General features: G+C 54.3%; 1 protein-coding gene across 2 annotated transcripts; it reads right to left on the reverse strand.

Annotated features, from left to right (window-relative positions):
* Window positions 1–197: 197 nt before the first annotated feature.
* Window positions 198–27695, reverse strand: Sdb (SAXO downstream of blistered). 2 transcript variants are annotated; one of them, XM_025302593.1, is made up of 7 exons: window positions 22312–27695; window positions 15849–16138; window positions 14675–15028; window positions 10880–11319; window positions 10532–10734; window positions 6655–10432; window positions 198–5565 (listed from the first exon to the last, which is right to left on the reverse strand). In XM_025302593.1, exons 1-7 carry the CDS (start codon window positions 26050–26052, stop codon window positions 1328–1330), a joined length of 13044 nt encoding a protein of 4347 aa, XP_025158378.1. In that variant the 5' UTR covers window positions 26053–27695; the 3' UTR covers window positions 198–1327. The 2 variants fall into 2 exon arrangements, with proteins under 2 accessions (XP_025158378.1, XP_011147926.3); XM_011149624.3 differs by having other exon boundaries at window positions 198–10432; window positions 22312–27694.

Here is a 27695-nt window from a genome sequence, read left to right on the forward strand (position 1 = left end):
GTCACTTCGTTAATTGATTGGTTAATTCGTTAATATCTCGGTGATACGGCTATACATCGATATGTACACGTGATTGTTACATTGTGCGGGCGGCAAATAATAATGTCGAGTAATTTCCCATCGTGCGTGACGTCCGCGCGCGGGAGCATCGATAAAATGAATATGAAGGTAAACGAAACACACAAAACACACAGAAAATTATTGCGAAACAATTTTATTCGAATAAAATAAATGTTCAGTAAATAAAGTAAATAAACCAACATCCAGTAAATAATTCGCCCGTCTGTGACGAGCGTTAATTAACGGGAAAACCACAAAGGAAACCATAATGGAAAGAAAAACATACATAACCTCCGTTTAACATACAGCTGAGAATATATTTCCCGCATGGAATATATAACGCCCAATCAAGCGTGTAACCGTAAAACAAGCTGGCAATTAAATAAAACGAAAGCGCGAAGAACAGCTTATTGTCACATAAAAAAACTTCGTACGTTGATGTCAGGGAAATAGAATAATAATATGATGCGTGTGCTACACTCTAATTATATCGGACGAAACTAATCTTCCGTTAGATTCGACCGTATCACGGATTTAAGCTCTAGTTATTGCTTTGTATACACGTGTTTCAAGAAGAAAGGAATCCATAATGGGCGGCTATCTGCTCGCCGGCAGATAAAAGTTAGCGATTATCGACTATATATAATTATTATACGTTTGCGTATCTGCGATCGCGTCCTAAAAGGGGACGGCCGGTTTCTCGCCGGTATATATAATTACATATAAATGTATATGCATATATACGTGTATATATTCCTCGGTGGATTATGTATTCGATATTGCTGGCGGGGGAGCCACTTATCACCCGACAGATGAAAGCTCATTCGTTGATATTGCGGTTTCCAACCGCCCGTGTCCGCGACCTCGTTCACTCGCAATGACGTCCCGACGATGCGATTACGATGAAAGAAGAATCCACTTTTCAACAACGCGCATCATTCGAGACTTTTCTCGAGCTTTCACTCTCAGACCGTCGCGTCGGCCACGGCAAGGCCCGAGCCGATCCCGAAAGTAGACGTTTACTTTATTACGCGATATACCCGCGAATTTCCCACCGGTTTTCATCATCTCTCAACCCTCAATTTTATCCCCGTTACTTAAAACCTGCCGGTCGATACAACAGAATGCAACTTGATTAAATCGCGGCCTACGTTAAAACAGCATCTACATCAACGATCCCCGTACCTCGATATTGTCGCGTCCTCGGCGACGAGTGATTTTAGCGAAAGGCGTAACGAGGAGAAGGTCGCAAATTCGCTCGGGCGTGTCAGTTGGAGACAACCGGCATGTAGAACTTGTGCTTCGGCGTGTCTCTAGTGTGCTTGAAGGGCGCCTGTTTGGCCTCTAAGAGAGCCGCCGGGCATGGCCCGCGGTGCCTGGGTGCATACTCCTTCTTGTACATGCTGGTGGCGACGGTGCCGCCGTCGCCCAGGTTAATATGCGACACGTTGCTCTGCCGCTGAACCCTCTCGACTCTCTGAGTGCTCGAGAAGTTACCGTAATTCTTGGCCTCGCTCTGCGAGTAGAACTTCCCTCCGACGGTGAGGTTGTCCTGCCGGACGATCCTCTGCGGCCGTTCATAGCTGGACGCAGCCCAAGGATTCGCGTCCTTGGTGCTGCGGTGCAGCGAGGTCAGGCTGCGCCGGTCGCTGCTCTGGCTCGAATTGCTGATGAACTGGCCGCTCTCGGCCAGATTCGAGATGCTCTTGCGTTGATCCGCCGCCGTGGACGAGATGGTGTGCAGTGCCTCGGTGGACGAAGCAGCGCCGCGTCGGTGAAGTACCGCGTTGCTCATGTCCGCCGATGAGGAGGATATCACGTTCTTCCGGTGATGGCTGACTCTCGTGGCCGAGTCCACCTGCGACCGCTCCGCGCTCGTACCCTGGCCGTTGATCGCTTGGCGGAATTCCGGGCTGCTCGACTGCGAGGTCGTGTGGTGGTATCGCGTCTGACTGGAGTGCGTGTGTTGTTCATGCTGTTGCTTCGCCGAAGACCTCGCTATGGTCTGCCGACTCTCCATGTGTTGCGTGTTCACGTAATCGCGTTTGCTCGCTTCCTGCTGCTGGCGCTCGACGTGCTGCTGATGCGTTTGCTGGCGATGATGGTGCTCGCCGTGCGTGGCGTCGCTCATGTAGCGAGACGCGTTGTCCTCCCGGAGGATCTGCCCGCGGTGACTCTGCGCCTCCGTCACGGACTTGTCCTCAGCCGCCGTCCGGCGGCTCTGCGACCGTGAATGCTGCTCGCTCGTCTTCCGCGAGTCCATGTGAGCGTCAGTATGTTGGATCGCGCGGCGCTCGGCCGCGTGAGTCTGTTGCTGGTGGCTGATAGTCTGAGTATTGCTGCTGACTCTCTGATCGGCCTGAGCGGAAGTCCGTCTCGTGGTCGTCACGACCATCCCGTCCGCGAGTGTCTCCCGCGACTCCACGGTTTTCTTACTGTCGGACTCTATCTTGCTCATCTTCGCGGCGATGTCCTTCCCTGCGCGCTTCGTGTACGTGTTGTAGTTACGTTGGTTCGTCGTGGTCATCGTGGCGGTGTCGTCGCCGAGCATGATGGACGACTCCATGTGCCTGCGGTGGTTCAGCGGCTTACCAGCGGGAGACATTTCTCGCCTCGACGGTGTGTACGTGTCCTTGGTGGTCGTCTTGGTCTCCATAGCGCCGCTGCTAATTCTCAGGTTGTCCTCGTGAGACTTGATGTCCGCGCGTTCACCGCGCATCACCGTGTAGCTCGATTTGTGCGACGTCGTGCCCTCGAAGTCACCCGTCATCCTCAGATTATCCTCCCTCCTCACGACCTCGGTCCTCTCCGCTCTCTTGGCGATGAAGTCATCGCGCGCTCGCCCGGTGAAGTCGCCTTCCGGCTTCAGATTATCCGCGTGACGTATCGGCGAGCGTCGTTCACTCGGTCTGATCTTCTGCGGAGTTGCGCGCTCGAAATCGCCCTCCGGCTTCAGGTTATCCGGATGTCTGATAGGCGTCCTCCTCTCGCCAGGACCGATCGCTGTCTTCTGGGGCATTTCGAAGTCTCCCTCTGGACGCAGGTTGTCCGGGTGTTTCCTTGTCGGAACACGCTCGCCGATGACGTGCACGTAGTCGTCCTTGCGACGCACGTCGATGAACTCGCCCTCCATCCTGAGGTTGTCCTCACGCTTCACCATGTCCACTCTCTCCACCTTCGTGACTCTCTTGTAGTCGTCTCTTGAACGACGGACGTCCATTTGTCCCTCCATACGCAGGTGGTCCTCGTGCCGACGCACTTCTACGCGTTCTCCGTTCACATGCTTGTAATCGTCCTTCGAAGAGGGTGACACTTCCATCTCGCCCTCGGGACGAAGGTTGTCCTGCGGTCTCTTGACCGGCACGCGATCCCCTTTCTTCGGGGTGAAGTCGTCTTTGGGCAGTATGTAGAAGTCTCCCTCGGGATGCAGATTGTCCTCGTGCTTGATCGGAGTCCTCCGCTCGGCCGGCTCCACCTTCTTCGGCGTGCGTCTCGCGAATTCGCCCTCGGGACGAAGATTGTCCTTCGGTTTCTTTACGTCTGCCCGATCACCCTTGAGCGGTGTGTCCTTCTTCGGCCTGCCGATGAAATCGCCCTCCGGGTGAAGGTTATCGGGATGCTTGATGGGCGATCGCCGTTCACCAGGGCCGACGGGCGACTTTATCGGTCTCTCGAAGTCACCCTCGGGTCTCAGATTGTCTCGCGGCTTCTTCACGGCGGCTCGGTCACCCTTGATGGGCGCGAGCTCCTTCGGTCGTTGCACAAAGTCACCTTCCGGCTTCAAGTTGTCGGGGTGTTTGATGGGAGATCTTCTTTCCGCGGGTCCGACCGGCGATTTCTCTGGTCGCTCGAAGTCACCCTCGGGACGAAGGTTATCCTCGCGTCTGATGATCTCGCTACGCTCACCACGGGTGGCGCGGTAATCATCCCGCCGCCGAATGTCAACGAACTCGCCCTCGACTCTCAAGTTGTCCTCGTGGTGGACAACGTCCACCCGCTCGCGTTTGGTCGTGGTGACGTAATCGTCGCGAGATCGGTAGAGGTCTATGTCGCCTTCCATCTTCAGGTTATCCCGATGCACCACGATTTCCGTCCTCTCCCCTTTGGTCGGCTTGTAATCGTCCTTGGGTTTCCCTACGAACTCGCCCTCCGGCTTCAGGTTGTCCTTGGGCTTCTTCTGAACCGGCCGGTCGACACGCTTGGGAACGAAGTAGTCGTCCTTCGGTCGGCCGACAAACTCGCCCTCCGGATGCAGGTTGTCTTCGTGTCGGATGGGCGTGCGTCGCTCAGCCGGTCCGATCGGTGACTTCTGAGGCCTCTCGAACTCGCCTTCCGGTCGTAAGTTGTCCTTCGGTCTAGTCACGTCCGCCCGTTCGCCCTTGAGCGGCGTCTCTTTCTTCGGACGAGACGCGAATTCACCCTCGGGCCGCAGGTTATCGGGATGTTTGATCGGAGAACGTCTCTCCGCCGGGCCGATCGGAGCCTTCTCGGGTCTCTCGAAGCCCCCTTCAGGCCTGAGATTATCCGCGGGTCTCTTAACGTCCGCTCTATCTCCTCTCTTCGGCGCCTCTTCTTTAGGCTTGCCCGCGAATTCGCCTTCCGGCTTCAAGTTATCCGCGTGCTTGATCGGAGTTCTCCTCTCCGCCGGGCCAACCGCTTTCTTCTCCGGCCTCTCGAAGTCACCTTCCGGCCGCAGATTATCCTGCGGCTTTTTGACATCGGCTCGCTCGCCACGCTGAGGAGCGTCTTCACGCGGACGACCGACGAAGTCGCCTTCTGGTTTCAAGTTATCTGGATGTTTGATCGGAGTCCTCTTCTCGGCTGGCTTAATCTTCTTCGGCTGCGGCCGCTCGAAGTCGCCTTCTGGCTTGAGATTATCCGTCGGCTTCTTCACTCGAGGTCTCTCTGCTGGATGGAATTCCTCGTGCTTTGGACGCTCAAAGTCACCTTCCGGCCTCAAGTTATCCGGATGTTTGATCGGAGAACGTCGCTCGGCGGGCCCGATCGGTGCTTTTTCTGGTCTTTCAAAGTCGCCCTCAGGCTTGAGGTTATCTTTAGGCTTCTTCACGTCAGCTCTGTCACCTCTCTTCGGCGCCTCTTCCTTCGGTCTAATGACGAACTCACCCTCTGGTTTCAGGTTATCGTGCGGTTTCTTCACGACCGGTCTCTCCGCTGGCTTGAATTCTTCAGGCCTCGGTCTTTCGAACTCACCCTCCGGTTTCAAATTATCGGTGTGTTTAATCGGAGAACGTCTCTCCGCCGGGCCGACGGCTTTCTTTTCCGGCCTCTCGAAGTCGCCTTCCGGCCGCAGATTATCCTTCGGTTTCTTCACGTCAGCTCTCTCGCCCTTTTTAGGCGCTTCTTCTTTCGGTCGACGTACGAAGTCGCCTTCCGGTCTCAAATTATCTTCCGGCTTCTTCATCTCGGCTCTCTCGGCCTTCTTGGGCGAGTAATCGTCCTTCGGCCGACCTTCGAACGGACCTTCCGGTCTCAAATTGTCGTGATGTTTCACTATGTCCACGCGTTCGCCCTTGACGACTTTGTAATCGTCTCGTGTTCTCGTATCGATGAACTCACCCTCCATACGTAGATTGTCTTGGTACCGCGTGATCTCGCTTCTCTCGCGTATCAGGAAATCAGTGTATTCGTCTCTGGATCTGTACGTCTCGATGTCTCCCTCCATACGCAGATTATCAGTACGCTTAACGATATCAACGCGTTCACCACGCACCGGTCGGTAGTCATCCTTCGGCCTGCCTTCGAACGGTCCTTCCGGTCTCAGATTATCCTCCGGTCTCTTAACGTCCGCGCGATCACCTTTGGTAGGTGTGAAATCTTCCTTCGGTCTGCCGACGAACTCACCCTCCGGTTTCAGGTTATCCGGATGTTTCACCGGTGTTCGTTTCTCGGCTGGAGCGTATTTTTCCGGACGGGGTCTCTCAAACTCGCCTTCCGGTTTCAGATTGTCCACTGGCTTCTTCACTTCTGGCCTTTCAGCCGGACGAAAAGCTTCCTGGTCAGGTCGTTCGAATTCGCCCTCGGGTTTCAAGTTATCCGGATGTTTAATCGGCGTACGTCTCTCCGCTGGACCAACAGGCGCCTTTTCCGGTCTCTCGAAGTCGCCTTCGGGACGCAGATTGTCTTTGGGTTTCTTCACGTCAGCTCGATCGCCTTTCTTGGGCGCTTCTTCTTTCGGTCTCGAGACGAAATCACCTTCGGGCTTCAAGTTGTCGTGCGGTCTCTTCACGACTGGCCTCTCGGCAGGCTTGAATTCTTCAGGCTTGGGTCTCTCAAACTCACCCTCCGGTTTCAGGTTGTCCGCATGTTTAATAGGAGAACGTCTTTCTGCTGGACCGATAGGTTTCTTCTCTGGTCTCTCAAAATCGCCTTCCGGACGTAAATTGTCCTGTGGCTTCTTCACATCAGCTCTCTCGCCCTTTTTAGGCGCTTCTTCCTTAGGTCGACGTACAAACTCGCCTTCTGGTCTCAAATTATCTTCTGGTTTCTTGAGCTCGGGTCTCTCGGCTTTCTTGGGCGAGTAATCGTCCTTCGGTCGACCTTCGAACGGACCTTCCGGTCTCAAATTGTCGTGATGTTTTACCACCTCCGCGCGTTCGCCTTTAACGACCTTGTAGTCATCTCGTGTCCTCGTATCGATGAATTCGCCCTCCATACGCAAATTGTCTTCATATCTCGTGATCTCGCTCCTTTCACGTGTCAGAAAATCGGTGTATTCGTCTCTGGATCTGTACGTCTCGATGTCTCCCTCCATACGCAGATTATCAGTACGTTTAACGATGTCAACGCGTTCTCCACGCACCGGTCGGTAGTCATCCTTCGGTCTGCCTTCGAACGGTCCTTCCGGTCTCAGATTATCCTCCGGTCTCTTAACGTCCGCGCGATCACCTTTGGTAGGTGTGAAATCTTCCTTCGGTCTGCCGACGAACTCACCCTCCGGTTTCAGATTATCCGGATGTTTCACCGGTGTTCGTTTCTCGGCTGGAGCGTATTTTTCCGGACGGGGTCTTTCAAACTCGCCTTCTGGTTTGAGATTATCTACTGGCTTTTTCACTTCTGGCCTTTCAGCCGGACGATAAGCTTTCTGATCAGGTCGTTCGAATTCGCCCTCGGGTTTCAAGTTATCAGGATGTTTAATCGGTGTACGTCTCTCCGCTGGACCAATAGGCGCTTTCTCCGGTCTCTCGAAGTCGCCTTCGGGACGTAGATTATCCTCCGGACGTTTCACTTCGGGACGTTCGGCTCGCTTGGGCGAGTAGTCGTCCTTCGGACGTCCTTCAAATGGACCCTCCGGTCTTAAGTTGTCTTCCGGTCGTTTAACATCCGCACGTTCTCCTCTGGTTGGCTTATAGTCGTCCTTCGGACGTCCTTCGAAGGGACCTTCTGGGCGTAAGTTGTCTTCCGGGCGCTTCACCTCGGGACGTTCAGCACGTTTGGGCAAGTAATCGTCTTTCGGACGTCCTTCGAAAGATCCTTCCGGTCTTAGGTTATCTTCTGGTCGCTTAACATCCGCGCGATCACCTTTGGTGGGCGTAATCTCCTTGGGTTTGCCAATAAATTCTCCTTCTGATTTGAGATTATCGGGATGTTTCACGGGCGTTCGTTTTTCGGCTGGAGAGTATTTTTCCGGGCGGGGTCTTTCAAATTCACCTTCCGGTTTCAAATTGTCCACTGGCTTCTTCACTTCTGACCTTTCAGCCGGACGGTAACCTTCCTGATCAGGTCGCTCGAATTCGCCCTCGGGCTTCAAGTTATCCGGATGTCTAATCGGAGTACGTCTTTCTGCTGGGCCAACAGGCGCCTTCTCCGGTCTCTCAAAGTCACCTTCGGGACGTAGGTTATCCTCCGGACGTTTCACTTCGGGACGTTCGGCTCGCTTGGGCGAGTAGTCGTCCTTCGGACGTCCTTCGAATGGTCCTTCCGGTCTTAAGTTGTCTTCCGGTCGCCTAACATCCGCGCGGTCTCCCCTGGTTGGCTTATAGTCGTCTTTCGGACGTCCTTCGAAGGGACCCTCGGGTCGTAAGTTGTCTTCCGGGCGCTTCACCTCGGGACGTTCAGCACGTTTGGGCAAGTAATCGTCTTTTGGGCGTCCTTCGAAGGGTCCCTCGGGTCTCAAGTTATCTTCCGGACGCCGGACGTCCGCGCGGTCTCCTTTAGTTGGCTTGAAGTCATCCTTGGGCCGTCCTTCGAATGGCCCTTCCGGTTTTAAATTATCCTGTGGTTTCTTCACTTCTGGACGCTCCGCTCGTTTAGGGCTATAATCGTCCTTGGGCCGTCCTTCGAAAGGTCCTCCTGGTTTCAAATTATCCTCCGGTCTCTTGACATCAGCGCGTTCTCCTTTAGTCGGTCTGTAATCGTCCTTCGGCTTTCCTATGAAAGCGCCTTCTGGACGAAGGTTATCGTCATGTTTAATGGGTGTTCTACGCTCAGCCGGTCGGAAAGGCTCAACTTCCTTATCTGGAAATTCTCCAATCGGGAACAGGTTATCGGGATGACGCACGATGGAAGCTCTATCGCCAGGACCATAAGGTATCAATTGCGGTCTTTCGAAATCGCCTTCGGGATACAAATTATCCGGATGTCTAATCGGTGTACGTCTCTCACCGGGCGTATATTGATCTTTCGGCCGATCTATAAAGTCGCCCTCAGGTCGTAAATTATCCTTCGGTCGTTTCGCTTCCGGACGGTCTGCCTTTTTCGGGGAGAAATCATCCTTAGGACGTCCTTCGAATGGTCCTTCCGGTCTTAAGTTATCTTCAGGGCGTTTGACATCAGCACGTTCGCCACGAGTTGGCTTGTAATCATCCTTAGGTCGGCCTTCGAAGGGTCCTTCAGGGCGTAAGTTGTCCTCAGGCCGTTTCACTTCAGGACGTTCTCCGCGTTTAGGTGAATAATCATCCTTAGGACGTCCCTCGAATGGTCCTTCGGGTCTCAAATTATCTTCAGGACGTTTAACGTCAGCGCGCTCGCCTCTAGTTGGCTTGTAATCATCCTTAGGTCGGCCTTCGAACGTTCCTTCAGGGCGTAAATTGTCCTCAGGCCGCTTCATCTCAGGACGTTCTCCGCGTTTAGGTGAATAATCATCCTTAGGACGTCCCTCGAATGGTCCTTCGGGTCTCAAATTATCTTCAGGACGTTTAACGTCAGCGCGCTCACCTCTAGTTGGCTTATAATCATCCTTAGGTCGCCCTTCGAATGGTCCTTCGGGTCTCAAATTATCCTCGGGACGTTTAACGTCGGCTCGCTCTCCTCTCGTAGGCCTATAATCATCCTTAGGTCGCCCTTCGAATGGTCCTTCGGGTCTCAAATTATCCTCGGGACGTTTGACATCAGCACGCTCACCCCGAGTCGGCTTGTAATCGTCCTTAGGTCGGCCTTCGAAGGGTCCTTCTGGTCTTAGGTTATCCTCGGGACGTTTAACATCGGCTCGCTCTCCTCTCGTAGGCCTGTAATCATCCCTAGGTCGCCCTTCGAATGGTCCTTCGGGTCTCAAATTATCCTTGGGACGTTTGACATCAGCACGCTCACCCCGAGTCGGTTTGTAATCGTCCTTAGGTCGGCCTTCGAAGGGTCCTTCTGGTCTTAGGTTATCCTCGGGACGTTTAACATCGGCTCGCTCTCCTCTCGTAGGCCTGTAATCATCCTTAGGTCGCCCTTCGAATGATCCTTCGGGTCTCAAATTATCCTTGGGACGTTTGACATCAGCACGCTCACCCCGAGTCGGCTTGTAATCGTCCTTAGGTCGGCCTTCGAAGGGTCCTTCTGGTCTTAGGTTATCCTCGGGACGTTTAACGTCGGCTCGCTCTCCTCTCGTAGGCCTGTAATCATCCTTAGGTCGTCCTTCGAATGGTCCTTCGGGTCTCAAATTATCCTCGGGACGTTTGACATCAGCACGCTCACCCCAAGTCGGTTTGTAATCGTCCTTAGGTCGGCCTTCGAAGGGTCCTTCTGGTCTTAGGTTATCCTCGGGACGTTTAACGTCGGCGCGCTCTCCTCTTGTAGGCCTGTAATCATCCTTAGGTCGCCCTTCGAATGGTCCTTCGGGTTTTAAATTATCCTTCGGTTTCTGAGCTTCCGGCCTGCGCGACAATATCGGTGCAACATAATCATCCTTGGTATGAGGCAATGCCTCAAAGGGTCCCTCGGATCTCAGGTTATCAGCCCTTCTAACCACAGTGGTACTTCTGTAATCCGTCTGGTCGAAGGTTCGATATTGCTCCTGGGTGGTGGTGGTGCTGTCCACGACGTCGGTCTTGCTGTAAAACCGGTCGGTCTCTTCGGGATATTTCGGTCGCCACTGAGGTTCGCGTTCGACGACATGCGTCTGGAAGTCCTCCTTGATGTGAGAAGTACCCTGCGACACAAATTTCAAGGACGATAAGTGAACAAGAAGAGTACGTAGAGCAACAATTATCATATACGATCCGCGCGAACACCAACACACTCTACCAACCGTGAATTCACCCTCTCCCACGGTGAGGTTATCCGTTCGCTTGATGATCTCGGCGCGTTGAATGCTGCGATGATCCACATACTGAGATCGCGTGGTCGTCTCGTCGATGAAGTCACCTTCTACCTTCGTGTAAGTGTTGCGGCGGATCGGGCTCGGTCGTTCGCCGGGCGCCCCGGTGAAGACCAGCTCGGTCGTCGTGGTAGCTGCAAAACGACACGCACACACTCCTTTCATCTCCGTACCTTTTTACGAGAGGTCTGTTCTACCTCAGGAACTTGAGTTGCAAACGTCTCGCGGACGCGAACGAGTATCTACCGACGCGCGAACGAAGCGATTCGCGGGACTTACTGTCGAGTTCCCCTTCGAATTTCAAGGTGTCCCGCGGCTTCGTGACCGGCGCACGTTCGCCATACTTGGGCGCTTCCTCCCGAGGTCTGCCGACGAATTCGCCCTCCGGCTTTAGATTGTCCTGCGGCTTCCTCACAGGTGCTCTCTCGCCCCTCGTGGGCGCCTCCTGCTTCGGTCTGCCGACGAATTCACCCTCGGGCTTGAGGTGATCCTGCGGCTTCCTGACGGGCGCCCTCTCACCCTTGGTAGCCACGTAATCGGTCCGCCTCTCCCCGATAAATTCGCCGCCCGTATGCAGTTGGTCCTCATGATAGTACCTCGTCTGCCTTTCCACGTGTTTCTCGTCGTATTCCTGCCGGTAGGAGCTCACCGCGTGCACCGACTCGTCGCGCGATATATCCAGGTGCTCTTCGGGGAAGTTGTGCGGGCAACGGTGACGCCTGTAAATCATCGCGGTACGTTAGAATTCCGAGGGCCGCGGCACGCTTACATCGGCAGCATGCGTACGTGCGGAGAAAGAAGATCGTCTGAGTTCACGCGACAAGGAACAAGCTTGATGCATTCCGTTCGAAGAAGGTGCTTCCTCCGGAGGAGGACTTGCTCGGCTCTTTTCAGCGGAATTCGGCTCGAGCAGAAGCAGAAGTTCCGGGTCTTTCGATCAAAATACACTTGGCTCGTTGTTGTCACGCTGACTCGAACGATCTTTCCTTTCCTGTCGGGGGAGGGGAGATCTGTTCTCGCGGCGCGGCGGAAATCCCACCGCAGACTTGAAGGTGTACGCGAAGGGACGCGAATCCTCGCGAGCTTAAAAAGCCTGGCCGATTGTGTCGCGACCATCGATGTTCTTCGTTGCTCTTACAGCTGATATTTACAGCCGCGCGACGCACATGCAGGCAAAACGCAGTGCAATCTGCGACAAAAACCTACATCGGATTCGCGTAATTGCGGCCTCCTCGCACTCTAGCCACTTATTGTCACGCGACCACCTGCGCCGTTATAGGCGCCATTGCTTTTTAACGAGACTCATTAATTTGCAGACGGTGCGGTCGGCTCGCTCGATGCACATCGTTCTCAAGAGTGCCATATTCAATTAGCCGTGATACATTACGTGTTACTAATTAATAAAGACAGTCTCTTGAGCATGCGCTCTCCTAAGACCTACCGCGGTAACAAGGCCGGCGAGGCACGAAGATCTTCGACGGTAACGTTCAACAGGGTAACACAAAGGTAGGCAAGTGGATAAAGTGGGTTGAATGTGTTCGATTGAACGGACCGATTCAATTGAACAAACGCGCAGTGTTCGTCGTGCGACGAACTTGAGGAATATCGAGTCCACGCACGCGCAGTTTGTCAGGGAACGGTCTCATTAGTCAAAGCCGGCGACGCAACGTGCGTATTAACGACGCGCGTTCTCACGTAAGGCGAATCGTTGCACCGCTGCGCGCCCGAGATAATTGGGCGTCTCGATTACCGGTGCGCCAATTAAGTTCTTGCACAAGGATCCTGCGTGCTCAGGATCGACAGTTTTTCGCGATACCCTCGCGCACAAATGGAGAAGCAGCCGCGAGATATTCTATAGAACGACGTCCCCTTCGACGTGAACTCTCGTCGACATTAATCAACGAAAAGCCGCTCGGCTTTCCTTTACGAGCGGCCGCCGTAGATGGCGGGAGAGAAGAAACGGCGGGCCGCTCTTGCCAATATTTCATGCAGAGCGATTCGACGTACTCGGAGAGAGAGAAAGAGAGGGAGGGAGGGAGGGAGGGAGGGAGGGAGGGAGAGAGAGAGAGAGAGAGCGATTTCGTACACGACATTCTACTTCCACGCTATCCGTCGTATATCGAGTGACATCGAAATCCAGTCAATGGCTGTGTTCAGCAGAACAAAGTGATCAGTGAGCGTTTAGTGATTACTGTCTGTGACTGGAGCATTCTTTTGGATTCTTCATAGATCTAGAAGTATTTATCAATCAGGAGCGAGAATCACTAAGCGCTCACTGAACGCAGCCAATGGCTACGTTCGGAAGAACAAAATGATCAGCCACTGTCATTCCCCGTCCCTCCCGGCTTCGAATATTGCCGAAAGGCGATGCCGTAACAGTCGGGCTCGCCGGGGACGAGGTGACGGGGACTGATTGGGTACTTTCGATCGGCTCCAGAATAGAGTTTCCAATCCCGGATACAATTTAAGATCCCGGGATTTCGGGATTTTTTGGATTCCATCCCGGGATCCTGGGACTAGTCCCGGGATTATATATATGTAAAGAAAGAAACAAGGAATATTTACAAATAATAGAATTATTTTATTTATAGAACGTTCACAGTCGTTTATGAACATTATGACAAACAAAAAGTAAAATTTCAGTAAAAATTAAAACAACTTACATTAATGATGGCATAAAAACCGTTACAATTAAAAATTAAAGTTTTTGTAATAAAAATAAAAATAATTGTTTCTTCCTTTTCACATTTGAAAAAGCGACTTTAAAAATAATAAAACAAATTTTGTTAAAAAATATCTGATCGAGGATCCCGGATTCAAGTCTGTGTTGCGCTGAGTTTATCCGCGAAATTTAAAATAAAAAACTCCCTTAATATTTAAAACAAATAAAAATAATACATGGAATTAAATTTAAAAAATAAATACACACTTCTCTAGCAAATGCTCCAAAACAAAGTAATAAATAAAGGTGTGTCGGATTTACTCGCTCACACATAATACGCAGGCGTGCGACGATAGCTACCGAAGGTCGCGGATATGTAAAAGTAAGTCAGAGAAACGTGACGCGTCCGCCTGCAAAAAATGCCGGATCCGTTCCCCGGCTCCTGCGCGCCTTGAGGAACCTTGAGAGAAATTGGCGCCTGAAAAATGTTCAATGCGGCTTACGCTGATCTTACGTTCCGCATAATCCGCTATTCCACATAAGCCCGTGTAATCCCACACAATTCCCACATAATCCCGTTTCATATAATCAGTCGCCGTCATCCCCCGTGCGATTGGCGGCGAGGATCCTTCGCGGCCGATGATGCGTCCGAGCGCGCAATTAGCGAAGCTGTACCGTAAATTCGCCGGCGACCCGCCGGCCGTCGCGTCAAGTCGCGTCAAGTCACGGCTCGCGGCTCGCTCGGATAAGGAAGGAATCGCGCGATGATTTGCGATCGGGCCGACCACGACTCGCCGTAAAAGGATCCGTCTCGCGACCTACTTTTCGCGCACGCATACGTAATGCGTGTCCAAGAGCAGAAAGTCGCCATGTCGTCGCGATACCTCGGCGAAGCCTCGGCGGTAAAATTTCTTCTCACTGATGCCGAGTGAAACGGAGGGGCGGGTGCGTGAATGAATCAGCGAGCCGAAACCCGCCGGCAAGTTTCAGGCGCTTGGACGGACTCGCGCTTAGCCGAGGCCGAGCCCGAGCCAGGATTTTGCGACGCATGCTCGCGAGCAGAACGTGAAAGGTGGCCTCGAGTACGATCTTGCCGCGAATTTGCGTCTCGGCGAGTTTTCCGATCTCGTGAATAGTGTTCGGAAGTAGGTCAGCCTAGCTCATCTCAGACGAGAACGTGCTGATAAGGCGAGTCGCGCGAATCAAGCTCGCGCTAACTACACCTCGACATTATTGTCGACATCCTGCGACATCCCCGTCCGTTCCGCCGCGCGATACGAACGTCGCGACGCGACGCGCTCACGGGAGGCAATATCCTGCGACAGGGATCGCGGCCTCCGCCGTCACGCGAGTGTCTCGATATAGAGGAAGCCGTTCTCGGGTGACTGGCGTTCATTTCGCGTGCGACTTACCCGCAGGTACAAAGCTCGCAGATGCATTGTTCCTTCAGAGGGATCTTGGAGAGTATATCGGGTATCGGGCGCACGTCGTCTTCGTCGAGCGAGTCTGGAGTTTGATCCCCTCGTCGCGGCTTCTCGGCTCGCTCGGGCTTCCGAGACTTATCCGCGGGTCGGCTGGGCCTACCCGCGGCTGGCCTCTCTGGCTCCGTGGGTCTGGTGGGCCCGGCCGGCTGCTCGTCGGGCCTCCTGGCCGCTAAGGGCCTCTCCTCGGGCCGGCTCGGCTTGCCGGCCGCCGGTTGCGGTTTCCTGCTCGGCGACGTGTAATCCCGCAGCTTCTCCGGCGACTTGGGCCGTGCCTCGGAAGGCCTGCGGGATAATTAGCGTCGTGTAGCGCGCTAAGTAACAAGTAACAGCGTGCAACTTTGTAGGAAGTGTTCGCTTTTATCTAGATCGAATTGTACGGGTAATAAGTAGAGATGTGCTAATCAAGAATTTTTATCGTCTCTCATTTTTTAAATTCGAATTCGCATCGAGTCGAATCTATGAAATTTCACTCGAATTCGAATCGAATCGAAGCATTAAAAAATTTCACGTGACCATTAAACATGCAAATAATGATGGAAGATTTTAATATGAAAGGGAATATTGATCTTCTAATATCATCTTAAAGTAAAGTATTTAAATGTATTTAAATATATTTAGATAATTAAAATAATTTATAATTAAATTATTAACTATTATAAGTTAAGTTAATTATAAATTAAGGCTTCAAACATACAGGCCGAGATGGTCCGTTTTGTAGCTGATGCACGCAAACGATAATGTATTTGATTCCTATTCGATTCGAACTCGAATAGTTCGCGCATCTCTAGTAATAAGTCGGCTGAACTGGCCTGGCACCAACTAGTCTCTAACTACTATTTAAATATGTAAATTGTTGCAATATGTAAAATATCAGGATATCCGTTTGCGGCTACGGCTGAGATTGCATCCGCGATTCGTCTCGAACAGTCAGCCGAGAGCTCTGAGAGAAATTTACATGTTTCACGTCTTACCTCTGCCTAGGCTGATTCTCTTAAATCATCCACGCGCAATACTCTGGTTGTGATCATCGCTGTGTTTGCCCGAGGCAAAGCGCCGGCGATTTTTCGTAGCGAGTCACACCTCGCTGACTCGTTTCACTCACCTGCCGTGTTCCGCCGGTCGTTGGGGACTTCTCTCGCGCTCTCGCGGCGGAGATCGGCTGGGTTTCCCAGCGGCGGGGATTGGCTTCGGTCGGTCGTCTTCCCTGAGCCCGGGTATTCCGCGAGGGTAGCCAGGCCGCTCCGGCGACGGCTTCCTCGTGGAATCCACCGGAGTCTGGGGCGCGTGGCCGGTGACGATGTCGAATCGGGTGTCGTCGACGACATCCCGCGCTACCATGCTAGTCACCTGCTCTTTGTCGATAAATTCCTTCGTTGACTCGCTGACATCTCTCTGGAACGAGCAAGTGCGACGACATGCGTGAATTAACCGGCGCGGAGAACAAGCGAAAGCGGCCGGCCGAGTCCGAGGCGGCCGGCCGTCGCAACGCGATCGTCGGATTCGATATCTCTCGCGACGGTCAACAGCCGCGGCAATAATCTCTCGTTACGTTCATTATTTTCACAACAACGTTTTCACGCCGCGGCACGGTGTGCGAACGGCACGGAGTTAATTGTCACACAGACCGTAACGTCGGTCGCATTATCATGCGCTGAATTATACGTCGTTATGCAAATTACGGATATTCAGAATTCTATTGTGTCACAACGGTAAACTGCACTCTCTGTTCTACGCTCAAGTGGCACAATCGAGCCTCCACATGCGGCGTTATATAGATCGCTAAGAAAGAGCATCGCTCAATATATTTTATAAATCCATATAGCCACTTGTGCGCTCGTTAGCAACCGCGGACTGTAACCATCGCCACCTCTCGCTCGTCGGGGATTTTGCCTAATGTCAATGTTGCACGATCGTCCGGCGCGGCGCGGCGAAGCAAGGACGAGAGAGAGAGAGAGAGAGAGAGAGAGAGAATGAGTGAGAAGAAAACGCTATAAAGATTTACGAGTCTATCGGCAGGCTAATCTCGCTCGTAAACGCCTCGATGATAGCACGTTGCGCGGCGACTTAGAGGCGTGTAATAACGACTCCGTTTTTCCGCGGGCGTTCATTACGAGTTTCAAACGCGCTGCATAATGAGCGCCGCGGGCACTGCGAGATTAGGAGCGCCGCGAGTGCTTAGTTCGACGGAATGCAGGTAACGCGAGATCGGCGCACATATGGCTTTTATGCGCACGCTTACAGCGTATCGTGTAACGTGCTCGCCGAACCGTCGAACCGCACTTTAGCGATATATAGTTTCGTCGTCGGCGGGATCGCCGTCGTCGTTTCTGGAAACAGGTAGACAGGCGGGCCGTAGACAGTACTATCGATGGCAAAGGATTTACACAGAGAGAGAGAGAGAGAGAGAGAGAGAGAGAGAGAGAGAGAGAGAGAGAGAAAGGGAGGAGGATCCGTTTCCACAAGACAGGTCGTTGGAAAATTACGAATCGTTTCTCCGCCGAATCGGTCGGCGCTTTCACCGAAATCTACTCGGTCCATTCTCTCTCTTTCTCTCTCTCTCTCTCTCTCTCTCTCTCTCTCTCTCTCTCGCCGTCTGCTTGCCGCTCTGCCGCCTGCGATTATCGACTCCCGATCGATCCGGCGATGTCGCGACGTTGGAGTTGCACCTCGGCGTAACCCGACGTGTTACACGCCTACGCACAGCAGCGTGACGCGACGCAGTGCGTGCGCGGCGAATCGGCTGAAAAATTTTACACCCGTCTATCCTCGCTTCGTTGAGTCTGCTCATTAAACTTCGTAAGCGCGCTCGCGCTCACCGGCCAAGTTGACCGGCGCGGTGACTCGATAACGAAGCAAATAACGCTCGCGCCGACGCTATTAGCCGAATCCGCTCCGCTCCGTTTTTAACATCTGGGAGTGACTCGCGTCATAAAGCACACTGCAGACAGGAGTTTCGGCATTTAATTAGCAGTTTAAGCGGCCCGAGCCTCTCTAAGCTGATTGCCCCCTTCTTCTTCGCGATATCGGCTCGCGCGAGTCGCTCGTAATGAAGCTCGTTTGTGCGAGCAAACTTGCTCGCCGCGAATTTTCGCGCCCCCGCGCGCTCGCAGCTCCGGCAGCGTTTTGTGCGCTTTTGTACGGGGGAGGGGGAAGGGGGGGGGAGGGGAGACGAAAAAAGGAGCGAAGAGGACGAAACGTGCCGCGGTGTGCCGCGCATGCTGGTGCCCGCGATGTTGTTTTACTCGAGATTTCACCCGTCGAAGGCGCACGACGTTGCAGCGGGACGCGACCCCGCGTGTGAGCGCCGTTAATAAAATATCACATTTATCGATGTCGTAATACCCGACACGGAGAGACATTGCGCGCGCCTGCGTCGTCATAAAATAATAATACGGATTCGACGGAGAGAACGCGATCACGCGCGTTCGCGTACGTCGTATCATCGTGTCTCGATGCAAGTAGGCCAAGCTCTCTCTCTCTCTCTCTCTCTCTCCCTCCCTCCCTCCCTCTTCCTCCCCATCTCTGTCTCTCTTTCTCTAGCTCTCCGTCCATGCATACAGCAGTTTGCATGTTGAACAATCGAAAACAAGCGGAGGCGTTCGTGTAACGACCGACTATCCGGACGGATTGTTCCGAATTGCTCGCGATGACGTCACGGGAAGATTGTATCGCGATCGCGGGGAGCGCGCTCGGCGGGGGCGTCTTCGGAAGAGGAGGGGAGGAGGGGAGGGGGGAACGAGATTGTTGAACGTTATTTCTGGAAAATAGTCCTCTCGACTTCGGGGGCTCGCGCGACGGATGGACAACGCGCGTGTTAAGGGCCAACATCTGAGTGAAGACGCCTGAAGACACAGAGCAAGTTTGGGAATTTTTTGTAGTTAAATAACAACACAGATGGAAAATTGGTTTGAAGGCCTCTAACGTGCATACCTTAAACTACACGAGACAATTTTTTATTTTGCATCAAGATGGCGGCGCTGAAGCTCTTCCCCGAGAAAATACCACGTTTTTCGAAGTGGCTTGCAGCAGAACTTTAAGAAATTTCATCCGATCCGCTCGAAATTTTTGGCACTGGCTGTTAAACTAAATTCTCTAGAGAAGTACACATGATTTTTACGATCGCGTTTAAAACTTTTGTTATTATAAATATCTTTCCGCTGAATCTCTCGGGTGAAAACTGAAACTTTTTTCCTTCGTGTTCACCATTTTTACAAAAATCAATATTTTAAGATGTACGTGTGTACTTCTCTAGCAGATTTAATGTAGATTAACAAAAATTTTGCTTTCTTGTCCTTCTTGAGAGTGTACGGCATTTCTGGTTGCAAGCCGCGGGGACCCAGGGAGAAGAATGCGGTTTTACTTGGAGAGCTTCAGCGCCGCCATCTTGAGGCAAAATAATAACAAAAAATTGTTTTGTGTAGTTTAAGGTATGCGTTAGAGGCCCTTGAAGCAATTTTCCATCTATGTTGTTATTTAACTGCAAGAAATTGCCAAACTTGCTTCTCAGGCTGTTTTCAGGCGTTCACTCGGACGTTATCCCTTAAGCGCTCGCTACGGCGTTTTATCGATCATCCCGAGACCTCGGACTAAAGTCACGGCTGTGAGAATCGGCGCGAACCGCTCGTGAGGAAGCGCGCGCGCGATTCGCGCAAAGCGGAATACATTACGAATGTCTATTTTTAATTCGCACACGGCGGCACGTGCGCGACCACCGTCGCCAATTACCGTCGCGTAGTACCTCTCGGAGGTATCCTTGAGCGAAGCACAGTCGGGTATTCTCACTGCGACGAGAACACTCCGCTCGTTGGAACTTACGTCGGGCCCGGTATTTCAGACGCTAAGGTGGACCGAAGTTTCAGATTGTTCCAGATGCATCCTCAGCATCCGGGAAGTTCTCCTCGTCGTCGTCGTCGTCGTCGTTGACGAGCGCGAGAGGCATTCGCCTTGGCTCCTCCGTAATGGGCGAAGCAAGTGCGCGGAGCGTTGTAAGGCGCGTTTTACAAAATGTTCTCGCGACTTCGGACCGGAGGAATTTCTATTCTTCAAATTCGAGGAATTTGTTGTTTGAACGCGAGAGAGAGGAGGCTGCAGCGGGAGATCATTCGGCTCGCTTTGATCGACGAGAGAATCGAGGTATTCTCTCTCGGAAGGAAGAATCGAAGCGGAAGAGAGTCGGACGAAAATCGCGGCTCGCCGCTGGGAATTCGAAATTCCAGCGGCGTTCTAGAAACGCTAACTCTTTCTCGACGTTTCGAGCCGACCGCGCCGACCGCCGGGAGGGTGTCATCCGCGACATTTATTTCCACGTTCGATATCGACCCACATTTCTATGAAAATATGTAACTTTCAGCCGGAGCGACGCGGTCGTAGCGGGGGGGAGGGGGGGGGGGAGGGAAACTCGTCGCGTACTGATTGCGAGGCATCGATATTCAAATCTACGACACACGGACGTGTCAATAAGTCATCGCGAAAACGACAAACGGCACAACTGTTGCTATGATATATCGTGCGCTGTTGTTGTTTTATTGAACACTATCGATCGCATTATCGTCGCAGACGACGCTGTAAATGACGTCTACGTACTCTCGTCATGCACGTCTAATGTGCTCTGCCCCCTTTCTCTCTCTCTCTCTCTCTCTCTCTCTCTCTTCTCTCAACTAAGATTCTATAGCAATTCTATAGCACTTAACGGGGCGGCCGCGCGATAAGCGAGGCGGAACACGCGTGAAATTCAATTGGTCGTGCATTAAGCCGGCTACGTTGGACGGTGACATCACTACCGAATTTACTCGGTATCGGATGTAATTATTGTCACTTTGCATATACGCCCCATTGAATCTGATTGCAGGTGATTATACACTTGCGCACGCCCATGGCGCATGCCAGAGACGACTCGGAGGACCCGCTGCTGTTCGCGCGAGCGAGCGAGCGAGGCAAGAGCGAAGGTGAGTTCTCCCCGGCGCGGCGCCAATTAGCCATGTATCTTTCCATCAATGTGGTACTCGATGAGACTCTTTATGTCCGTCACACTTTGCCAATGCGAGACTGCGAGATGTCGATATAAATTTGCGAGATCGCGAGATGCAATAATCAATCCTCTCGAGCTGTGATTTACGTACGCGGCTATTAAAGGCGGCTGCCGAGCCGAACGAGAGTCAAGGTCCGTCTCTCGATCGGGAGGAAATGTTATCGCGGCGAGATTTTTCTCCTCGTCAGGGCGTCGCGTCGGTCGTCGTCAGGGTTATCGCGGCAGGATTTTTCGCCGTCGCGATGCAGCGCGACGCATCAGCGCGCGGCGCTGTGTTAGCCCAGCGAGGAAATTGCGATCGATTGCTCAATCTCGCCGTGCGATACACGCGCGATTACGTTACGAGGGCGGTCTGAAAAGTTGTCGGCCTAACAATGAAAGGAATCTTTTTCGCCGTGAAATATGTTTTATTTTTCGATATAATCATCTGAAACTTCAATACATTTATTCCAACGTTTTTTTCCAATAATTCAATACCGTCATTAAAGTGTGATTCCGGAAGGTTCTTTTCGCTCTGGTGTATAATGGTGGATCCAAGTTTCATCAACAGTTATGAAACGACGCTTGAAATCCATTTTATCTTGCTGAAAACGATAAAAATGTGCCAGACACGCTTGAGAAATACGCATTCGAAATGCGTTTTTCGTCAATTGTTAGCAAAATGCGGCATCCATCTTGCGCAAACCTTTTTCCAACTGGTGCCACTACTCGAATGATTTGACAGATCGAATAAAATTTTACATGGCTTTGTCTCAGGGCCATGCCACTTTCCAATACAATTATAGTTTGACAATTATAGTTTCTAATGTCACGTATGTGTCAGGTCGAGAACTATTCAGACTGCCTACGTACAATGCGACTGAGGTGCGACTCAGTCCGTTTTTTCCGTCCGTTTTTCAAACGCGCGCGCGATATCGATCCCCGGTCAGCGAGGCTCCGCAGCGGTCCGATGAATCCGGGCCTCAGCCGTGCAGAAATCCGATGAGGAACGCGATCCTGCCCGCTTGCAGACGCGGGGACTCGTCAACGACGAGTCCCCCATTTTTTTTTCCGCCGCGCTCAACCCTTCTCCGTCCTTCCACGAGCCGCGCCATATTACGTCAGGTTTATTTTCAACGCCACCACGCACGTGAACACGCGACCTTCGCCCGCTTTGGAAGTGAAAGTACCGCGCTCGAGCCTCTTCCGCAAGGACTGCGAGCTGGAAGTGTCTCGATAAGATTTTTATAAATCTACCGTCTGCTCTCCCTCTCTCTCTCTCTCTCTTCCCGGCGCGTCTGTTTCCTGTCAATCATCGAGAGAGATCTGAACGCACACATCGGTGGAGCCCGAGATGAATTTTCGACGTTCGACGTTTCGACTTATTTTCCTCTTGGTGCGAGCAGAAGCATCGTTCTCTCATTTCTTCCCCCTGCCTCTTCGCAGAAAAATGTTACTTCGTCGAATGTTATGAGTCGCGCGACTCAGAGCGGCAATTTCCGAGAACGCGAGCAACCGATAAAAGGAGGAAGCAGTCCAACACCTCGCGATTACTCACCACATCCTTGCGCGTGTCCGTTGTAAATTCAGTGATGACACGCTCGTCCCTAACGTCTCGGACGTCTTGCACGGACGTGAAGCTCGAAGATTGATCGACCACGAAAGTGGATTGCTGCACCAGCTCGGACGTACGCGTGACATCTTCCGCGACATCTTCGACGTATTTGAGCAGCGTGACGTCCTGCTGCTGCTGCTGCTGCCTCTTGTCATCCGTCGCTTTCCGCGGGACCGGTGTGGGCTCAACCGGCTGTTCCCGCCGACCTGCCGGTTCCTTTTTCGCCTCAGTCGGCTTCCGCTCGTCCACGCTCGGCTCGCCGGCCGCCACTTTCCTTCGCGAGTCCTGCGTTTTCTCGTAAACGAAGGACCCGTCCCAGGTGGAGGCGCCCGGCTTGGACGGCCGATGCGTGCGACCCAGCGGACTCTTCGGAGTCTTCTCGGGAGCTTCCTTGTCGTCGTCCGGACGCTTCCGGGGCGACGACGGGGTCAGTTTCTCGTCGGACGGCCGTCTCGGCTTGTCGTAGTCGATGGACAGTATCCTGTCCTCCTTGAAAGTATCCTCGGTGAAGTCGTGTGTCTTGTCGGTGGAGTCGGTGACGAGCGTCTGCTCGAACTTGACGGAGCTCGTGACGTAATCAGTCGAGCTTCTCACATCCTTCGACGTATCCTCGACGATCGCGACAGACTTCTTGTAATCGGTGACGTCGGTCGGTCTTCCTTCCAACGGACTCGGCCTGGCCGCGGCTGCAGTCGTATCCTTCGGCGTCTTCCTATCGGTCGGTCTTCTCTCCGGCTTCTCGTGCACAAACGAGCCGTCCCATGTCGATGAACCCGGCTTCGTAGGTCGGTAACTCCTGTCCTCCATATAGGACTCCTTCTTCTCTGAGCTTCTAATAGTGCTTTCTTTGACGTCGGTGCTGCTGATTACGTCACCGCCAGGCAGCCTCCTCGCGGGGCCGCTGCGAGGGCCCTCCTGAACGGTCACGGTTTTTTGCGTGGACGTGACCGGCTGGCCGTCGCGGATGAGCACGGTTTCCATGGAGGTGCTGGAGTCCGTGTAACTTTCGTGTACTCTCGACTGCTCCGTGCTGAGCACGGAGCTCTTGAGGAGTTCCGACGTGGCGGATACGCCTTGCGTGACGTCCCGCAGGTCGATAGTGGTCTCGCTGACGTGCTTTCTCGCCGTGTCCACCGGAGACGACGGAGACGTCTTCTGGCTGTCAGCCGCATGCGGTTTGTCCGGCGGCCTGTCATCGGTGGATTCTCTGCTGGATGGTCGTTTTTTCCCCTGCGGTTTCTCCCGCACGAAAGTCCCGTCCCACGTCGACGAGCCGGGTTTCGTGGCTCGGAGGTCTCTCTCCTTGGCTGACTTCTCGGGACTCCTGGGGCGCGCGGTAGGACCGGTCTGACGCTCCGTCGACGAGACTTTGTCTCGGCAAGTATCCTCCTCGATCTTGATGGTCATCTCGACAGGGTGACCCTCGTAGATGACCGTCTCGTAGATCGTGGACGAGAGACTGGCGTCCCTCACGTCCGAGAAGCTCTGCTGACTCGACGAATGCTCGACGACGTAAGAGGTGCTCGTGACGTCCGCCTCGTTGATCGAATTGTCCTCCGTGACGTCTCGGATATCGACAGTCTTGACGACGCGTTTGTCCTCCGAGCTGCGGCGAGTTTCAGGTGTCTGGGGTCGCTCGTAGACGAAGGTGCCGTCCCACGTGGACTGGCCGGGTTTGTAGCAGCGAGAGGGTCCATCCCGCTTGGCCTGTCTCTCGGGACTTCCTCGCGACCTGCCCTTGTCCTCGGCAGAACCGTCCTCCTCCGCGATCACCTCGGACACGGACGTGACCTTCTCAACGTTCGTCTTCTTGTCGCTGGCGCTCGCGTACTCGACGACGTAAGAAGTCGAGATCGACTGGGAGACGTTCTGTTCTTCGCTCACATCTTCCACGTCCACCGAGTCGTGACGTTTCTCCGTTCGCCGGACCACGGTGGCGTCCGAGGACCTCTTCCTCGCGTGCTCCGGCGACCTCTCGTAGACGAACTCGCCGTTCCACGCGGAATCGCCGGGTCTGCCGGGTCCGCCGCGTTGAGACGGAGCGGTCTCCTTGCTCTCCTCCCGGTCGTGTCGCTCCTCGGAGATGAATCTCGTGCTGTCCGTGGCGCCCTTCAGCACTCGCACCGTCTCGGACGACGTCCTCTCGTACGCGCTCTTCTCGCCCACGCTCTTCTCCCTCAGGTCCGTCCGCTGCGTCGTCTCCACGACGACGTCGTCGTCGTCGGCGTCGGCGTGACGGCGCGGGAACACGCTGGCGTCGGAGTCGTTGCGCCGTCGTTTCGTCTCCGTCGCTCTCTCCACGACGAAGCTGCCGTCCCACGCGGAGTCGCCGGGCTTGGATCGGCGGAGCGGCCCTCTCGCGCGCGTCTCGCTCGCCTCGTGCCTCCGCTCGTCGGCGAAGTCCGTCGTGTCCGTGGCGACCAGGTGTTGCGTCGTCGACGATCTACTCTCGCCGACCAGCGTCGTCTCCCGAGTCACGGCCGTGCTCGAAGATACGACCTGGTCGACGACCGACCTGCTCGACGCCTCGGCGCTCAACGAGGAGGAGGACGTCGCCGACGACTCTTGGGTGACTTTAACGCCGGTATCGCCGTCCCGCTTGCCCTGCACCTTCGAGCCGACGGATACCGTTCTGTCGACGGCACCTCCGTCACCGGGAGCCGCCTTCCCGACGGCGCTGTCCGGCGCGCTCTTGCTCTTCGGGGTGGCGTGCTTCTCGTAGACAAACGTGCCGTCCCACGTGGACTGGCCGGGCTTGTTGCAGCGCGCGCTGATCTCTGCGTGTGATTTCTCCGTTCTCGAGTCGTCGGGGTGCGCGCTCTTGCCGTCGATTATCTTGACGTGGTCGCTGCGCTTAACAGCCCTCACGTCCGCCGGCTGGGTCGTGCACTCGCTGTCGACCTCCCGGCTCGACGTGGACATGGTCCTCCCGTTGTCGTCGACCTTCTCGCCGCTCTCGCGGATCCTCATCGTGCTCGACACGGTCTTGCCGTCCTTCGTCAGAGCCTCGCTCGTCTCGCTGCTCATACGAGTGTTCTCGCTCGATCTCGAAGACGTGTGGACTGTGGGAGCCTGCTCGCCGTTCCTGACGTCGTGGGAGACGCGTCTGACCGCGGAACGGCCGCTGCGACCTTCGCTCGCCGACGAGCTCTCCGTCAGGGTGCTCGAGGAGATCGACTGCTGCTGGATCGTGTGCGACTTGCTCTGGCTCTGCATCTGGACGGATTGACTGGCTCGTTGCTCGGTAAGGTCTCCTTGAAGAGCAACGCGACCCTCCGTGAGAGAGGCCGCGCCATCAGCGCGCAGAGCCTCCTGCTTAGTCGCCTTTGATTGCTTAGTCGAGTGCGTTTGCTCGCCGGCGATAAAGTCTTGAGAAGTCTTGCCGGTCTTACGGCTGGACGAGCTCTGGCTGACGGTGCGCGGGGGTGTCTCGATGACCTTGATTACGTTACCTTTGGAGTCCATGATGACCTCGCGACTGCCGCTCGTCACCTCCGTCACGCTGCTCCTCGACTCGCTCTCCGTCGTTTGCCGGGACTCCTCGACCACGCTGGTCGACGACACGACCTCGACGGTCTCCGTGCTCGCTACGCCCGAGGACGTCGAAGTCGTGGCCGCCACCTCGTTCTTCGACGCCCCCTTGCCCTTCGTCTTCGAGGTCGCGCCTTTCTTGTGGATGGTCATCCTGATGGCTCGCGTCGGCCCAGCCTGATCACTTGTTTACGATCCACACAGCGGCGCGTGGGGATGCGATGAGGAAGAGAATGAAGAGGCTGAAGAGTAATCCCAAAACGCACGCATGCACACCTCTCGAGGCTCCGTCCGATTCACTCAACAACTTCACCGTCGCTCGCTCTCTCCGGCTCGCTGCGCGATCTCAGCTCTCGCGGAAACTTTGTTTATCTGCAGCACGCGGTGCGCTTATCACCGGCGCCCGGCGACGCTCTCCCGAAAACTACTTGCTTCTTCGTGTAGGCGCGCAGTCTTACATACAGCACAAGCACGTTACCACACCGTCACCTCGTTCTCTCTTTCCGCTGGGCGCGCACGGCAGGAGGACTCTCTCTCTCTTTCTCTCTCTCTCTCTCTCTCTCTCTCTCTCTCTCTCTCTCTCTCTCTCTCTCTCTCTCTCTCTCGCCGGAGTAGGCTGGTAGCGAAGCCCGTCGCGGTGACCGGCCTCGTTTACAAACTCGTTTCTTCCGATCGCGTCTGATCCTTCTCGCTGGTCCGCACGAATGTATGAGAGACTACTTGAGAGACACGCGCTCTCGCCGATGTTCTCGGCTCGGTACCGCGAGTCGATGTGGCATCGGCGATGTGCGACTCGCCCGTGCTCCGACTCGATCTCTTTCTCTCTGTTTCTCTCTCTCTCTCTCTCTCTCTCTCTCTCTCTCTCTCTCTCTCTCTCTCTCTCTCTCTCTCTCTAGGTGACCACACTCTGCTCACTTCTCCGCCGTGCCTCTTCGTTCCTCTCCCCGTCACTGACACTGACATACACCAAGCATGGACCTTTTATGCCTGGAGAACACCGCCGGTATATCCCTACTTTACTCGCGCGAGCCGAGGCGAAGCCGCGCTGCACGTACGTACATACGCGCGTACGTGGCCCGTTGCGTGGGATGTTGCCACCCATCCTCGCGTGTGTCCCGCGCTGCACACAGCGCGTGGGCCGCGTATTCGCGCGCGCGGTTGTGCGTGTGGGCCGGTGGGCCGGACGCCGCGCCGGCGAGAACACGCGCGCAGCGGCTCTCGCAGGTGTGGAGTGTCGTGAGAGCGCAGGTAACGCGCTCGCGGGAGATTATGTTCCTCCTCCGTCTCTCCTTTTTTTCTCTCTCTCTCTCTCTCTCTCTCTCTCTCTCTCTCGCGGTCGGTTTACTTCTATTCCACTGCTCCTCGTCTTACGCGGCTCGTCTTGCGCGACACTGTAGTCTCGCGGGCACGGCCGACGAAGCTGCGCTTTGCGGCCCGGCCTCGACGGAGTCGGCGGCGATCTCGTGAATAATTGGCGAGATTTTCGTCAATGCGCTTCCGCGCGGGGGGCTTGATGAAGGATCGAGCACGAGCGCTCGGTGATCCGAGTTGCCGGGCGCGACGTTTGATCGTCTTGATCGTCGCTTAAACGCGACGTTAAATAGCCTTGAGGTGTTCGCTCTTCACGTCGCTGTCACTTGGCCGCTCGCGCTCTCTTCGCGCCGTGTGTACGGCGACGGTTAGGATTACTCGATGATATTTCATATCGCGCCGGTCGCCTCGCAGGAGAGAAAGAGAGAGAGAGAGAAAGAGTACGCGCGTAGACACTGGGTGTGCGTAGAGACGCGCGCGCTTCA

The sequence above is a fragment of the Harpegnathos saltator genome, unplaced genomic scaffold (genome assembly GCF_003227715.2).
Source record: "Harpegnathos saltator strain DR-91 unplaced genomic scaffold, Hsal_v8.6 scaffold115, whole genome shotgun sequence".
Taxonomy (NCBI): Eukaryota; Metazoa; Arthropoda; class Insecta; order Hymenoptera; family Formicidae; genus Harpegnathos; species Harpegnathos saltator.